This window comes from Peromyscus maniculatus, chromosome 11 (genome assembly GCF_049852395.1).
Source record: "Peromyscus maniculatus bairdii isolate BWxNUB_F1_BW_parent chromosome 11, HU_Pman_BW_mat_3.1, whole genome shotgun sequence".
In the NCBI taxonomy this organism is placed as follows: domain Eukaryota; kingdom Metazoa; phylum Chordata; class Mammalia; order Rodentia; family Cricetidae; genus Peromyscus; species Peromyscus maniculatus.
Genome location: NC_134862.1, coordinates 74,438,364 through 74,456,366, shown reverse-complemented (window position 1 = coordinate 74,456,366; position 18,003 = coordinate 74,438,364). Strand labels below are relative to the sequence as shown.

Below are 18,003 nucleotides of genomic sequence, written 5' to 3'. Positions count from 1 at the left end.
TATAAAAATAAATATATATTACATATGCATACTGTATAATATATATGCATATGCATGTATGTGTGAATGTAATTTGTGTATATATGCATATATAACATATACACATAAATATATTTATGCACATATATGTGCATATAATATATGTAGATACCATATGTAGATATGCATGTATCTACATACATAATTTTTATATATGCATAAATATATATATATAAACTTACAAATATTTATTCAGATATTTAGATCTGTAGTTTTTCATTTTATTTTATTTTTTAAGTATTTTTTTAATAACAGTTAATTTGGGGGAGTGTGTAAGAAAATAGTTTTGTATGAGTTTAAGTCTTTGTCATGATTGAGCAAATTGCTTTATACTTATTACAGTGATAATCATTAAGTAGAAGTTGATGATCTTTAATTATCAAAAAAAACCCTTGGGGTCATTTTTCCTAAGTAGGCTTCCTGTGGTGTTAACGCATTTATCTATAGTAGACAAGTGGGTAATCAGAATCTAGGAAAACTGATTTTACTAATTCTTCAATTGGATTTGTCATTAATTAAAAATATATTTTCTTAAAATCATACTTGTATACTATTACAAAATTGAAATTTTAACAATATTATCATGAGAATATTACATTAATGTTTATTTATGCAACACTGAGGACTGACACCAGGACCTTGAATACACTGAGAAAAAGCTATATCCCTGACCTTTAGTATTACTTTTTGTAATTTTTTTTTTGAGATAATATAATTACATCATGTCCCCTGTTTCCCTTTTCTCCATATTACTTTTTTAGTGACAGAGTCCTAAGTCATGCGGCCTGGCCTCAGACTTGAGATTATTCTGGTTCCACCTCTTCAATAGCTGAGTTTATTGAACTGTCACGTCTGGCTCAAGTAGTGTTTTAGGTAGCCATTAAATATATACTGAATTTTTTATTTTTAATAAGTATCTAATGTTTGAAGCCTGTTAAATTAATGAGAAATACTAGTTCAGTATTTACCACCAGAACACATCTATAAATGGTACATTTTAAATTCTAGTGGGAAAAGATAGGGAATTGGGAGTTCATTCCAGATTCTGTGTACTGTTAGATTTACTATCTACCAGTTGGGTATTTGGAATGAAATGACTAATTCCCCCATCACCACCCCACTAATCAGTGTCGAATCTGACAATTGGTGATATATTTCACTATTTGGACATTAAACTGTTATTTTGTATTTGACATGTTTTCTATTAATCAAATCGTTTTCTATACTTCTAGGTTAGTTATTTTCTAACTTAGAATTGTCTCTGCTAATAGTTGACATCTACTAAGTTTTTATGTGATCAGCAGTATGTTAAAAATTTTACTTCTGAGCCAGGTGTGGTGGCACATGCCTTTAAACCCAGCATTCAGGAATTAGAGGAAGGTGGGTCTCTGAATTCAGGGCCAGCCTGGTCTACATAGTTCTAAGACAGCCAGGGCTGTCTTAGAGAACTTTTCTCGAGAGAAAGAAAGAAGGAAAGAGAAAGAAAGGGAAAGGAAAGAAGGAATTTTACTTCTGTCACCTCCTATATTTTCATAATATAATGAGGAGAATGTTATCATTTTTATTTTCTGTTGTAGAAATCAAGACTCTAAGACATATATAAAAACAAGTAGATTGTTGAGTCATATCTGTTTATATGGGCTAGGATGGGTGGATGGATGGATGGATAATAGATGATAGATAGATTAATTGATTGATTGATAGATAATTAGATAGAGTTAATACTCTGCTATTGCAATATTGAATTAATAATAATAGCAACAACAGCCTAATATCACACTTCGTTGTACCAAACATTGCTTTAAATCCTTTTGTTAATTTCCTTAATCCTCACTGTATCCTCATGGAGTAGGAATATTTATCATCCTCATGGAGTAGGTATACTTACCATCCTTGTGGAGTTGGTATACTTACCATCCTTGTGGAGTTGGTATACTTATCTTCATTCTCCAGATGATAAAACTGAAGCAAAAGAAAGTTATGAAACTTGTCTAAGACTACACACAGCTAACAAGCATTAGGAATATGACTGAGCAGCCCAGCTCTGCCATGTATGGTTGTGAATACTGTGTTCTTCCTCATCTGACAGTAAAGACAATATATATATATATATATAATAAGTATTAAAGAAAGATGTGTGTGTTATGTAACGAGTATGGCTTTGAAATAGTTTTTGGAATGTGTTTGCTGTTCCTTTTTAAAGCAATTAAACAAGGTAGAGGAAATCTAAATGCTTATAAATATCCTTTTAGTGATATAAAAACAACTCATTAATTTGTAGGTCCTTGAAGCATTTTTTCTTAGAAATTTTTAGCTTATAATATGCATTTTATCACACACAGTGAATTGCATCCATTTAAAAAATCATTTTATTATTGTATGTTATATGCATGTGTGTTTTATCTGCATGTATGTCTGCACACCGTGGGTGTGCCTGGTGCCCATCCATGGAGGCCAAGGGAGGCGAGAATTCTCTGGAACTGGAGTTACAGATGGTTGTGAATTTCCATATTGATGCTGAGAATCAAATCCAGCCTCTGTAAGAACAGCCAGTACTCTTAACCTCTGAGACATTTCTTCAGCCCCCAAATTACATCCATTCTTAGCTAGGGATCAGCATTCTCAGAAAACCCCATCTTAATAAGTTGTATGTAGTCATGCAAAGCGGCATAAACCTAAGAAGAGTGGAATGAGGAGAGTTAGAAATACATTCTAATCCTTGACTGTAAACTCACCCTGGTCCTTCATTTGAAGAAGTCAAATTCTGTATTGGATAGTGTTCCTACCAGAGATACAATTTATGTGCAGCTATATGGAAATCATTAAACTCAGGAATCTGAAGTTTGAGTACCTAATGAAAGAGTCTGTTCCATTTATACAGTGATTGGCCAGTTTTAGCCAAGGCTGATGAGTTCATTAAGAGTTAGAGGGAGAAGTGTCAATCAGCTATACTCAATTTATGAGTGTATGAATATTGCCCCATTTTATGACTGTTTGAATAATTTTGTAATAGATGACTCTAGGAAAGAAATTGTGACTGTCGTTGATTGCCTGGAGGCTTCTTGCTGGGCAGGGGTTGGCAGGCTGTTGTGCAAATGTTAATGAAATGTTTCTGCACTGTTCTCTCTTGTCCTTGCTTTTGTTTACTATATTCTTATAGTGATAATATATGAATGTATTTAACTGTCTTTCTCATTTTCTTCAAAAAGAATGTTGTGTTGTTGTTTTTGGTAGGGGTGGGGTTGAGGGTTGTCCATGAAGCCCAGAAGAGGGTGTTGGATCCCCTGAGCTGGAGTTAACAGGAAGCTATGAGTGACCCAACATGGGTTCTGGGAATTGAACTCAGGTCCTCTAGTAGAGCAATACACTTGCTCTTAAATTACCCCCTCCCCTTTTTTCCCCCAGGACAGGGTCTCACTATGTAGCCTTGGCTGGTCTGGAACTTGCAATGTAGTCAGATCTTGAACTCAGATCTGAGTACCTCTGCCTCCCTGGTATGGGTTTATTGATGTGTGCCACCATACCCTCGATTCCTTCCTTACCTTAGAGGAAAAATAAATAGCAAAATGTTTTATAACATGTTTGGAAAGAACCAGTTCTAGCTCTTCCTGTGTCCTTGGATCATCCCAGGCTTTAGCCCCAGTTACAGCAACCTTAAAACAGTAGTGTCTTTGTTATCAGTGGATTGAAAATCTCAATGGTGTAACTAAAGGAAAAAGGAAAACTGTGTGGACAAATGACTAGCAACTCTAAATTTACTCAAGTGGTAAAGGACTGGACAGATACCAAAGTCTCATTCTTGATAGTTTTTTCCAAGGTAAAGTTTTGTGCTTTTACTAGATTGCTGTTTTGTAAAATGCCTCCTCCAAGACCCTAGGTACAATGCTGAGGTGTTGACATTGGTGTAGGTCTGCTTTGGTGGTGCACACCTTTAATCCTGGCACTTGGGAGGCAGAGGCAGGCAGATCTCTGTGAGGTCAGCTCCAGCCTATACAAAGTGAATTCTCAGCAAACCAAGGCTACATGGTGAGACACTGATGAGAGAGAGAGAGAGAGAGAGAGAGAGAGAGAGAGAGAGAGAGAGAGAGAGAGAGAGAGAGAGAGAGAGAGAGAGAGAGCGAGAGAGAGAGAGAGAGCACTTTATGGGTTTTAGTTCATTCCTAGTAGCTGTTTATACTAAGGATGGAGTCAAAACAAATAGAATAGAAATAAAGTGACTTTTATAATTTGAGGATGCCAGCTCTGTGTTTACACTTTTATTTTAAAATAAAATTTAATCATATAAGTCAAGATTTCTCACAAGTTAGAACTTAAAACCTAGTGTAAGAATTGAGCTTTTTCAGTTCGCTTGTCTCTTGGGGAATGCTTTCTCCTTTCTGCTCCAGTCCTTCATTGAAATGCTGTTATGTTTCCTGGTTATAAACTAGACCAGAGGTTCTGTGAGGTTCTCTTTGAGTAAGTACTCCTTGTGTGTAGTGGAGGGGAGAGAGGGTATGTCCTTCATTGTAACAACAGCTAAGAGCCTGCATAGGCCTGTGCATCTGGTCAGTGGTAGACACTCGGTGGGCTCCCTGCAGGCCCTGACACCCACTCTTGGCATTACTGTAAAAGTAGAAAAGAAGCGTGCGCAACCTGGATCTCTCAAGTTGTGATCTGTTGTTATTTTTAAGAAGAGGAATTCACTGTTACATCAGTTTTGGAATGGATGCCAAGAGAAAGAGATAACCACAAATAGGTTTTCTCTCTCGAGACAGCTAGCCAAAGTGTCTGATACTTGGTTTTGTGTCCATTTTTATTCCCTGTGTATGCTCAGGCTTCCACAAGCTGTTAATGATTATCAAATGGGAAGTTTTAAAGTTCTGTTGGATTTAGTCCTTGATTATTCTTTTGCTCTTTGGGGAGAGGGCTTTGAATAATCTCTACAGTTTTTGTGGCTTTGATTTGCTATTTTGTTTGATTGATTAAGGATTAATTTAGAGCCAGGATCTTACTAAATAGCCTTGGCTGGCTTAGAACTCACTATGTGTACCAGGTTGTACTCACATTTAGAACAATTCACTTGTTTTTGCCCTTGAATTCTGGGGTTACAGATATGTGCAGCCATGCCCAGCCAAATATGAAGTTTTTCTTTTTGAAAGATGGCCTCACTCTGGCCCAGCTGGCCTGTTTTTAGCTGTGGAACACAGGCCGGCCCTGAAATCTTGGAGGCCTCCTAAGTGCTGGGATTACAGCTGTGAGCACCTTGCCCACCTTTATTTGCCATTTTTAAAAAGACATTATATATTGTAGATATACCCTATAAAATTTTAAGGTGCAAAATTGTCCATTATTAAGAAATATCTTCTTTGCAAGAATAGTTAAGAATAAAAGCTGAACTATACTAAAATAATAATGCAATTTTAGAAAATGCCAAAGCACAGTGGACTGCTGCCTTGCCATAGAGTATGTCTTGAGGAACGAAGATCTCAGTAGCATCTGACTGAGCAGCTCTGTGCAGAGCCCTTTCATCTTTCTTAAATTTTAGCTGCTGCTAATCCTTTCTGATGTTCAAGCAACTAAAAAGTAAATCATGGGTATTCTATTAAGTAAGGCTCCATGTATTATGTATGTCATTGCATGCTAATAGCTCTTGCTTCCTTAATGAAAGTGGTTTTAAGTGCATTTGATCTCCCTCTAAATATGAGGGAGTCATATACACAAAGCTAGAAATTCATAATGTTGCTTTGAACTTTAAAGGAAAACCTAACATGAACAAAAATGATGACAAGAACAACCTAACTTAAGTTCTTTTAAATTTTAGGAAATGTCATATTTTTACTGGTTTCAGAGACGTTTTCAAATGTTTTAAACGCAATTTTCAGATAACAGTAATGAAAGGCTGAGCCCCAAGCCAGGGACAGGTGAACCAGTTTTAAGTTTGCACTACAGCACAGAAGGAACAACTACAAGCACAATAAAACTGAACTTTACAGACGAATGGTAAGTTCCCGTCTTTGTGAAGACATTCTTCGCTGTTGTGTAGAGTTACATTAGAGCTGTACTGCATTTTCTGTTTTGTTTTTGCTACACTGTATTGGTTGTGAAACTAGTGTGCTTTCCATTCCTTGAAGAACTTGTACATACATAGATTGGGGGTCTGTGGAGACAGTTCATTCTCAGTGGATAAGAGCCCTTGCTATGCGAGCATCAGGACCAGAGTTGGAATCCCTAGCAGCCATGTAAAAAGTGGAGCATGGCTGCACATGCCTGTATATGCCTGTAACCCTAGCACTGGGAGGCAGAGACTGGCAGATCGCTTGAGCTCACCAGTGAGCTTCCTGTTCAGTGAGAAACCATCTCAAGCCAATAGGTGAAGAGTAATAGAAGAAGACTCCCTAACATCTTCCTCTGGATTGTGTGTGTGTGTGTGTATGTGCGCACAAAACAAAACAAGTTAAACTCAAAAAACGCCACAGATCAATAAGTCCCACCTGCTGATTAGGTGCAAGCCCAGGCCTGAGAATTTACATTTATAACAATGTAAGCAAATTGTGTTTGTCATCCTGGGATGTTTGTTCTGATAGAAAATACAAACAGTAATATAATCACCTACATTAGTTTTAGACATTTTAGTCTTTGTTCTCTCTCTCTTTCTCTCTCTGTGTATATATGTATATATACATAAGTGCATGATTTTTTTGCATTTTAGAACATTATTTTAATTATGCTGAATATAGTCTGTTCTGCATTTGTTAAACTTTATACTTGTTTTAGTTACTTGTACTAATGGTTATGTACTAATTGTACTACTACATTCAGTAGAATGTTCTAGATTAATTCTTTATTCCCTTTAAATTGGAAAATAAACTTATCACTTTTAACCCAGTGAGGGAAACGTCTTTCTTTTTAAAACTTTTCCTACCATTGGCATCGTATCTGTGAGATATTTCCAGAAATGAACTATATTTAGATCAAAAGATATTGCCAATTTATTTTTAAAGGACTTTCTCTTTTTACATTGGTAGTATATGAACATATTTTAATCTTCTGTTCAATGTATTTTTTATCATGATTTTTAAATAATTTTACTTGTTATTTAATTTATTATTAGAAAGGTTGGACTTTTATACTTACTTAGTGCTATATATGTTGTCTTTAATGACATTTCTGATTTTGTTCATGTATTAATTTAGTTGATTCTTAAATTTAAGAAATCAATTTATGTAAATATTTTATTATCTTTCCCACTATCTAAAGGCCTCTTGATTGAGCATTACCCAAATATTTTTATTTAACTTTGTTTAATTAACAATTTGTGAATGTTTGTTGACAATATGGTATTTATAAATATATAATTGTGTGCTGGCATAATTATATAATGGATTATACAATAATTATGTCAATTATTTATAATCACTTGTAATTATCATTAATATATTAAGCCATGTTAATATATTAAATTTATGTAAATACATCATATACTGTTATTATAATATAAAGTATATTATGTGCAAATAATATATCACATGTTAATATATTATTAATACATAATTATATGTTGTGTGATTGATTAATATGTGATTATATGTTACTTTATTCAGTTCACTGGCCTCCATGTGTGTTTATGTTTCAATATATTTTACAGTAAAGCCTGATTAAATAGGATTTCAAATGTTATTGAAGACCTTCTGTGTGCCAAGGATTGTTCTAGACATTGGAAATGCTTAAGAAAAAATAGTTTTAAAAAAAATCTGTGCCCTCTGGAACTTACATTCTAGGTGGAGGAAGCGGACAATAATTACAATAAATAAGTGTACAGTATAGCATTTGGAAGGCACTAAGTTCTATGGAAGAAAATAGAGCAGGTAAGGACAATCGGGAAACCTAGGGAAGGTCAGTCATCAATGAGAAGATGGCGTGCATGTAGGGGAAGAACGTTTGAGGCAGAGAGACATCCTGCATAACGTTTGAGCAGAGCAGTCCTATATGTTCAGGGATCTTTTAGGAAGCTCATGGCTGTGAAATGGAGTGAGCAGAGGAGAGACAGATGAGCGACAGGAAGGTCATCCAGGAAGTGAGGGGGTGTTTAAGAACACAGCGGTAGTTTTGTTTGCTGTGTTCATGTTGTGCCACAGTAGAAGGCAGTGCCGGCTGAAAGACTGGCCGTAAGCAGAGTGAGAAGTCGCTAGAGCTATGGGCTGTGCCAGGACGGGAGCCGCAGAGCTGGTGAAGAATCCGATTCTATGTGGGTTTGAAGATGACGTCACTGGGGTTTCTTCATGACCCCAAGTGTTTATCTAATGTTTTAAAGCATGGTGTCTGTGGCCCTGTTCCATAATAGATAATTTAACACGAGGTTCTCACATTCATTATTTACTCAGTCTCTTCTCTCATCTTTCTATATGAGACTGCCTTCTTCGAAAGAATGCCTTCAGACAATTCTAAGTCTTATTCTCCTTTTTTTCCTTGGGTGCTAATTTCATTTAAAAAAGATCATAAATTATATTATCATTCATTAGTTGTCAAATATCACCATTTTTATTTTTAAAATATTCAATATATTGTTGAAAGTAAAGCAGGACATTAAAACTATGCATCTTTTCTTTATTTCAGTATGTGTCTTGCTTTTTAGTTTTAGTTTCTTTAAAGACAGATGAGGACTCTAACTTGACAGCCTGAGGAATCTCTCTTAATCCCATTTTTCTAAAATGGAAAAGGGCATTTTTAAAAGAGCCTATTTCTAAGGTTTGTTGTCAAGATTTAATGGGATTTTGCAGAGAAAGTACATTAAACTTAGTACGTAGTGTGTATGTATGATAAGCCCCAATAGCTGTAACAGTAATCTTTTACAGATTGTTACTCTGCTGTGCTCTCCATCCTCTCTGGCTGGCTTTCGAGAGCCATTGTAGAACCAGGGGAGGGTGCTGTCGTTTGTTTCACATCTGTTGTAGTGGTTTCCAGGTTTGCTGTTTTTCAGTTTCCTTGCAGTGATTTTGCTTTAAGGTTTCTGCCTGTGATCTTAGAAAAGCCTTGTTCCTCCCAGAATTGGGGAAAACCGTCTCTCATCTTACTTTCGTGTTCTGTATAGTTTTATAGTAAAACTATCTCCTTACTAGTTCTGGAGTTATTTTTTCTAGCAAGTGTGCTGCTGAGTTACAGCATTACTGTCCCCAAGGCTGTCACTTGGCCTCCTCATTTCCCTGTGATTTAGAATGCCCTCTAACTGTGCTGAGTGTATACTTGAGTGTGTGTCTTTCCATTAGTGGCTCTTTTCCTGTTAGTACCATAACATTTTAATCATCAGAACTACTGTACTCTGGCATTTTATTTATGTCTGTATCATAGCTTTCTCAGTGATGAAAAAAATGCATCATATTTGGTTTTATTTTCCACAGTGTCTTTGTATTCTCTCCTGGTTAAAAAGATATTCATAGGGGCCTGAAAGACAGCTCATCAGTTAAGACCATTTGTTGTTTTTTCCAGGGAACCTGGGTTTGGTTCCCAGCACTCATGGTGGCTCACCACCATCTATAACTCCATATCCAGAGATCACATACCCTCCCTCTTCTGGCTGCTTCACACACCAGACAACCATGTGCTACATAGACATATATGCAGGCAAAATAGCCATATATTAAAAAGAAGGAAGAAGGAAAGAAAGAAATCCATGTTCTTTACAAAGAAAAAAAAAACAGCATGAAATATTTAACTGAAATAATCCTACTGAGATGACACTTCAGGCAGGTTCACAAACCCCCTGACATTTTTTCCTACATATATACCCATGTAGGTATAATATATTGTTTAAAATAATATCATATTTTATCTACACTTTAAAAAATATGAAATTGACTTTTGTAATTTGGCTAAAGGGAATTTTATAAAATCTTGGCCAAAAGTCTCTAGTAATTTGCCTTTTCCATTTATTTGTTTTCTGCATGTGTATGTGGGGGGGGCGGTGCACATCATGGCACAGATGTGGAGAGCCAACGACACTGTCTTTGGGGGAATTGTCTCCCTCTTCCCACCTGTCGGTTCTAGCCATCAAATCCGGTCATCAGGATTGGCAATAAGCACCTCGCCGCGGCCCCCCCCCCCCCCGAGCCATCTCACTGGCTCTAAATTTGATTTTAGTCTCAGGTTGTTAGACATTTTCCTCTTTCCTTATCAACCCTCTCCTTACACATATGCCATGATTTCTTATGGAATACTTACTAAAAATTTTTGAATGGGTTTCATAATGTGCCATAGCCAGAAATGCTAATGGGACTATGGCCATCATCAGGTAGATAGTAAAATTAAAATAAAAATATACTCTCTTCTTATAAAACTGTAATGCTCAGTGAACATGCACATGCACACACACACACACACACACACACACACACAGTCTCATTAAAGGACATGTAGAAGTGTGTAGCAGACTAGCAGCATCAAATAGTAAATAAAAATGCCCTCATTTAAAAAGTCTTTCTAAGATGAAGTGTACTGGAAGTCACCATGATTTCTTTTTTAAAAAAAATGGCTTTTCAAGTACTTATGTTCTGAATTCTCTAATATACTTTTAAGTTGTAAAGTATAAAATTCTTTGGTTCGCCGTTGATAGAATCACTTATCTTCTTGTGACATAGGAGCAGTACAACCTCAAGTTCCAGAGGAAATGGGAGCCACTGCAAATCTGAGGGTCAGGAGGAATCCTTGGTCCCACAGAGCTCTGTGCCAGCACCTGAAGGAGACAGTGAAACAAGTTAGGTTATTTTGATTGTTTTCCTTATAAGAAACCTCAGTGCTGAATATCCACCTATTTTTTCTGTTCCCCAACAATGGGTCACTTTTGTTCGTTCTTTGTGTTGTGGTCTAAAAGCAGCAAGAAGGAGTCATGCCATACAACAGGGCTCATGTGGGAGGTTTACTGGGGGAAGGGCGAAGAAGGGGCCAGAAAGGGGGCAGAGAACAGTCCCTGGGGATGAGAGGGAAGGAAGAGGAAGAGATGGACATAGGCAAGGCCCGCCTTTTATAAGGGAAAGTAGCAAATGTTGACGGTGGGTGCTCTTAGTGGCTGCAGCAGAGGACCTATCCTGTCAGAACCCTAAGGGCAAGCCAGTACAGATGTCTAAATGCCAACACTTTGTAGAGTGAGATTTTGTTTTATTTTTACATTTTATTGTGTGGAGTACATGCCTGTGGAGGTCTGAGGACAACTTTGTGAAGGCAGCTCCCTCTGTCTACCTTTACTTGGGTTCTAGGGATCACACTCAGGTCTCCAGGCTTGCACTTAGCAAATGCCGCTGAGCCATTTTCTGGGGCCCTGGAGTGAGATTTTATTTGAATGTTAAAGGTTTCTATGACCCAGATAGAATTAAGAGCCATTTATTTAAAGGAATGTTGGGGTGTTATGTTTATATTTATTTTTCTTTAAAAAACTAGATTTAATGATAATTTTGTTTAATTCTAGGAGCTCCTGAAGAACTATCAGAGAAAGGAACATTTTCAGAAAACCTCACTCAAAACCAGATAGACATAGGTGGGTTATCTCGCTGTCTTTAGGAAATTGGCTCATATACAAAACTAAACAGCCTTAATCTGTGTAAATCTGTCCAGAGGCAAAGGTCACTTCTAAACAATGGCTGTGCCGTATTCCTCATTTGTGAAGGAATCAGACTCTCCCTATTAGAATATGTCAGCTCCTAAGTTAAGTATGTAATGACGGACATGTGCTAACTTACATACGACTTTGTTTTCTGACAGCACAATCTGATAACTCCACAGCTGAGCCATTGGATCCTAACTCAGGAGAAAGGAATAACCCAAGTCCTGACAGCCCTTGTGGGGCCCCAGAAGAAGGCACTCTGTCTGAAACAGGCAAGGAGGCCTCTGAGCAGCCTGGCACTGAGAGTGCTGCCTGTCAGGGTAGCGCCAGTCCAGAACTCCCATCCCAAACAGAAGCCATCGGGCCTTCGGCTCACGAAGACACATCAACCAGGGACTCTGCTCTCCAGGACACAGATGACAGTGATGATGACCCAGTCCTGATCCCTGGTGCAAGATACCGAGCAGGACCTGGTGATAGGTTGGTATGTTTTTTATAGCATAGACTATGAAAAAATGTTACTCACAAGAGCTTGTGTGAAGCCAACTGAGAAGCTCTCCATTTTTATAGGTGTCACAACCATATATGACACACAGAGTTTTTAAACTGCAAATGATTCCACGTATTCTTTGAGCAAACTGTATGAAGAAGTGAACAGAAACCTCAGTATCTCGGCCACTGAGGCTTGTGCCTCAGTTTGTGGATCAAGAGAAGGAATGTTGAGAGTGACTACCAGGGTATTTATAAAGTTCGGGTTCCGTTTAGTTGTCAGATTGCCCTGTAGAGATTATGGCTCTTGGTTTTTGTTTGTTTATTGAAATGGGGGTAGGGAGTCTCATGATGTAGAACAAACTCTGTGAAGCCTCAGACTCACAGAGATCCATCTGACTCTGCCTCCTGAGTGCTGGGATTAAAGGTATACACCATTAAGCCTGTCTTTATTTATTTTTTGTTTGTTTTGTTTTTGTTTTTGTTTTTCAAGACAGGGTTTCTCTGTGTAGCCTTGGCTGTCCTGGGACTTGATCTGTAGACCAAGCTGGCCTTCAGGCTGGCCTTGAACTCCCAGAGATCCACTGCCTATTTTTATTTTAATGTTACTTTTTTTTTCTTTTTTATTCTTCCTGGTAGTATGATGGTTCTCTTTTGAGGAACACTATGTTTTTCTCTGTTTTCTAATAATGTAATGATTCAGTTAAGAAAAGAAAAGGTGCCGGGCGGTGGTGGTGCACGCCTTTAATCCCAGCACTCGGGAGGCAGAGCCAGGCGGATCTCTGTGAGTTCGAGGCCAGCCTGGTCTCCAAAGCGAGTTCCAGGAAAGGCGCAAAGCTACACAGAGAAACCCTGTCTCGAAAAACCAAAAAAAAAAAAAAAAAAAAAAAAGAAAGAAAGAAAAGAAAAGGTACAATGGGTAATAAATATTGTAGCCCTAATAGAGAAGTGAATTGTTAATATGTTTGTATGATTTTTTTCCATTCTTTGATTTTATGTGAACAGAAGGAAACATTTTATTGTAGGAGGTAAAATACCTTTTAATGATCTTTTAAAGTCACTAGGCCTGGTGGTACAGGCCTGTAATCACAGCTGCTTGGGAGGTAGCAGTAAGAGGATCACAAGTTCAAGGTCTGTCTGCAGGGCTTAGTGAGACGGCCTCAACATAAGAAGTAAGAGGAAAGAGGTGGTAGCAGCACTCACTTGCTGTGTGTGGGAGGCCCTGTTCACTCTCTGGTACTCAAGTGTTCCAGAAAATCCAGTTTTATTGTTAAAGTCCTAATTCACACAGGAGTGAAGTTCTGTTCGGATTGTTTCCGATATTTATGTTTATGAAACATTCAGTTTATACTTCGGACATAATTAACAAGATTATATATTATACATGTATAATGAGAAGATTAGTATACCATTAAAATTTGCAGTCTTTTCAGGCATAGTAGCTCATACCTGCAATCTGAGTACTTGGAAGGCTGAGGCAGGAGAACTGCTTTGAGTTTAAGGCCAGCTTGGGATATATAGAACATTAAGGGTAGCCTGGGCTATAGAATGAAATACATTCAAAGGAAAACCCAAACATTCACTCCCTCCTAGCAGTGTTTTCCCGTATGCGGTGCTTATTGATTCAGAGGGTCCGTTTCCTTTATATATGAAGTGGGGCTATGGTTATCTAAAATTATTATACAGTTAAAAATGAGTCAATCACAGGACCTGGTTCACATTGAAAATACTGATACATGTCTTAAACAACCCATGTATTTTCTGTATAAGACTGCCTAATCCTGAAAAGCAATTACATAAAATTGACTTGTCAGCAGCAGTACTGCATGCCTATAATTTTAGCTACCTGGGAGGCTGAAGCAGGAAAATTATGTTTAAGGTCTAACCTAAGCAGTTTAGAGAGACCCTCTCACAAAGCAAAAGGGCAAAAGGAATGCCTCTAAGGAGTAAAGATCGATGAATAGAAGTATTAAAAAGGGCAGCTTTCACCTCAGCTCTGCTAACCATGGAAGGGCGTGGTCCTTCCACCAGCTCTGGAAAATGTTTACTTTGCTAGGGCGCTGTTCAAATAATCTTTCCTTATATTGTGCTTAAAGATTAATAAAATACCTTCCACCTGTTACTCATCAACCTCCCATGGCTTTTGATTGTTTGGTTGTTTTGTTTTGAAATAGAGTGTTGCTATTAACTTTAGCTGGCTCTGTAACTCAGGCTGACCTTGAACTCTCAATCCAAGTGCTGAGGTTACAGGCATGTTCCACCAACCCCTGGCTCAGCACTCTTTATATATATATTTTTAGCAAAGAAGACTTAGTTCTATTCCTTAAAAAGTCATTACTAAATGTATACAGGTAAAGTTGCCAAGCTTAGCACAAGTTGAAAATCAAACTGATCATTTCTAAAACATTACCATTTTTAAAATAGTTAGATGGTTTCTCATTCTCCAAAGGTCTCATCTGCCACAAAGTTGGTACCTGATAGCTTGTTTAACCTAGAAAACGCAGGTGTTGAATTCGATTAGTCAAATAGTCAGAAGACTGATGTTATGGGTAGCAGCCTGGAACTGCCTCCTCTTCCTTCATGAGCTTAAATTCAGATGTTATGATTAGTTCCAGATTTTAAACTTTTAAAGACTGGATATCATTTAATAATCTGTATAGTCATGTTCCTTGGCCTAAGTTTGGCCTGCATGTTACTTAGTTTTTATAGAACATAAATTTACAGACTAGTAACAGAAGTAATAATAAAATTCTTAATCTTCAGTAAACTTAAGAATGTATTGAAGAAGAAAGTATAGAAGTCATTCAAAGTGAGAGACAGCTAGGTATCTGAAATTCGGTAAAATGTGGCTGTGTGACATGCCCAGTCGAGATGACGCTAATGCCATCGTAGTGCAGCTGTCTCCCTTGAGATTTGTTTGTCTTTTTCCCAGGGTTGTTGTTGTTGTTGTTTGTTTGTTTGAATATACTTTCTGTTGCCTCATTTTGTAGTCCGGGGGCCTTGAATTCAGAGTCATCCTGCGTTAGCCTCTGAGTAGTGGTATTACAGGCATGAGGTACCTCATCTAGCCTCTCCTGGCTCTTTACCAAAAGTTTGTAAGTGGTAAACCAAAACTCTTTCATCTGGTCTTTCTGTGGCGTCTAGCTTCTTCGCACCACTTGGGGTGTAGGTAGAGGAAAGAGTGTGCCCGCTGGCTGCCCTCTGCTTCATCCTGAGGCTGCTGCCGCCTTGTTACTCCTTAGGGAAGCACCGCTTGCCGTGGCCCCAGGCCTAGCTTGTTGCTTCTAAATTTGGAGGCAAATAATAGGTTGACTTGTATTTTAAAAGGAGCAAGTTTTCAGAAATTTTACTTGTAAGAACCCAAACCATGTACTGTCTTATAAAATTAGCAATATTTGGAATACTTCTGTCTCGGAAGAGGCAAAGGCACATCCTCCGCACTGATGAGACACCAGCTGACAGAGTGCATGTCTTAGAGATCACTGTTGCTGTCTGGCCGCTCCAGGCCCATTCCGGAAGTGCAGAATGGGCCTGCCATTTAAAAAGCCCAGTCAATTAACTTAGTTAAGGTAGAGAAATGGTCCTCATAATAAGTATGGTAAAAGTCAAATATTTAAAAATTTAAATATATAGTTAGTTACATTTTTAACTTATACAAAAAACTATATAGTATATGTCAGATGTTGCCCCAATTTAAATTTTACTTTTTTTGTTTTCTAAATTTAAACTTTTAAATAAAACCTTTAATGATTCACATAGTTAAACCATGGACATATATTTAATTTAAAATACCAAGCAGTTCTTGCACTGCAGAGTAATGATCTCCGTAATCCAACTACTTGCCTTCTTTTGGCATTTTTGAACTTGCTATGTGTTTGAAGGTGGCCTTTAATTCCTCACCCTCCACCCCCACCTCCAGGGTGAGATTACAATCATGGTCCACCACACTTGACTATTAGCATTCTTAAAAGTTTGGTTAAATATTAAGCGGTTTGCATTTGGGGGGCTGAAATGAAGCATGAAAGGCAATGGTTTGGAAAATAAAGGCCACAGCAGCAACATAGATATTTTAAATGTGGAATGCTCTTCTCCATCTATAGCATGTCTATATAAAAACAACTGCAATTCTGAAGTAGAGATATTCAGACTTTTCCCCAAAGGGCAAGATAATAAATATTTTAAGCTTTGCTGGCCAAGAGGTAAAGTGGAAAATATTGTACAGGCACTTATATAACTATTTAAAATATAACCATTTAAAAATGAGAACTGTCCTTAGTTTAAAGGTCATAAAAAAACAGCTGACCAAGACTTAACATAAAAGCAGTTTACTGATGCCTGCTTTATAACAAATAGTCACAGAGAGAACCCAACTGTATCTATTATAATGTCTTTACTGGCAGAAATCCAAATTTTAAAAAACAGGTCTTCTTTGTCTAGGATAAAAACATAAACCATTAAATAGAAAGTAAACTGATAACAAAATACATTGTCTTCACTAATGGTGGTATTGAAAACAAGTAAAATTGGTATGTTTATTCCTTCTCTAATTTCACATGCTAGATTTGTAAACATCAGAATGTACCCTGGGAATGAGAGTACCTGGATTTTCTTTCTTTTCTTTTGTAGACAGGATCTCATTGTGCATAGCCCTGGCTGGCCTGGAACTCCGCTCCTGCCTCCAGAGTGCTGGGATTGAAGGTGTGCAGCACCATACCCAACAAGCTTTTTTCTTAGGTCATTTTCATCTAAGCTCCTCTCACAGCGCCAGTTCCATCGTGGAGTCAATGGAATGAGGACTTTTCTTGCTAAACCAAAGAAGAAAACAAAAGTACTCTGAAAAAAGACAAGCAAATGAGGCTTTGTGAAGTCCTTACTTGGTGCACTGGATAGCTAAGTTGTTATTGTTCTAATGAGTTTGTCCTAAGGATTTAAAGCATTAATCCCATATTGCTCCATTATTTTTAAAGTACATATCATTTGCATAGAAATTTTGGTCCATCCAGCCTTTCTGGACTCTGTGGAGCCAGAATTCTTTGTCTATAAATATACCGGCATATCTTCACTCATTATAACTGAGTCATTTAATGATTCCACTTGCTTTATTAAAGAAAATTGCAGAGGAAATCATCAAAGAGGAAAAACTAGGGCTCCTAGGGAGTTAAAAGCCCTGATACTCGGTTTCTTGTTCCTGTTTTGTGGTTAGGACAAATGAGTCAGCTTCACTGTTTATTTCCCAGAGTGTAGTAGTTCAGCCTTGAGGTTCTCCACTGGAGGTGTTCAAAGTAAGTGCTGCGCTCCCCACACTGGCAGGATTAGAGCTGATTTACTGAGAAGGGAAGGAAGGGATTCAGTGCAGTCATCTTCTGTCTTCACTCAATGAGCCTGTCTGCTGCCTGCACGTCGCTATGGGTGACGTTCCTCCCTTCATGGACGCTCACAGAGGGCAACAAAAGTCCTTGAGATGAGATAATTGGTAAAAGTGGGGACTGATGCTTTGGAATCCTCGTAAGTGACTTTAGCTTTGTGTTCCCTTCACTAGATCTAATGTCAGAGGAACAACAGTAGGTGATAGAATAATGAGGTAATGCAGAGTGCTCCTTCCTTTCTTCTTCGTGATGGACTTAGCAGGTCCTCTTTTTCCACGCTAACCACCTTTCCTATTAACAGTGAATAACTTCCTCTGACCTCACTGAACTCTTAGTGCTAAGCATTGTAAACAGGCTGCTTTTCACAAACTATTTATCTGCATGTGCTGCATGGGAGCAGAATGACAAGAAATTTCCTGTGTGCAGATGTAACTGCATCGATTGCAAGTGTGGTGACAAGGAACTGTTGTCTAAAACGGGGTCCTTCAGATATTGGTTACTTGCTTTGATAGTTGGTTGAAGAATGCAACTCATTTCTTT

General features: G+C 37.8%; 1 protein-coding gene across 12 annotated transcripts in view; it reads left to right on the top strand.

Annotated features, from left to right (window-relative positions):
- Window positions 1-18,003, top strand: part of Dcaf6 (DDB1 and CUL4 associated factor 6) — a 115,320-nt gene that overhangs the window by 79,493 nt on the left and 17,824 nt on the right. For 6 of the 12 annotated variants that reach the window (XM_076547906.1, XM_006988113.4, XM_016006599.3 and 3 more), the window contains 5 exons: window positions 5,901-6,018; window positions 10,650-10,765; window positions 11,474-11,542; window positions 11,767-12,088; window positions 17,637-17,678. In XM_076547906.1, coding sequence (XP_076404021.1) covers window positions 5,901-6,018; window positions 10,650-10,765; window positions 11,474-11,542; window positions 11,767-12,088; window positions 17,637-17,678 — 667 coding nt within the window. The remainder of the gene's footprint in view (window positions 1-5,900; window positions 6,019-10,649; window positions 10,766-11,473; window positions 11,543-11,766; window positions 12,089-17,636; window positions 17,679-18,003) is intronic. The other 6 variants (XM_076547907.1, XM_076547904.1, XM_006988115.4 and 3 more) reach the window with 1 other exon arrangement.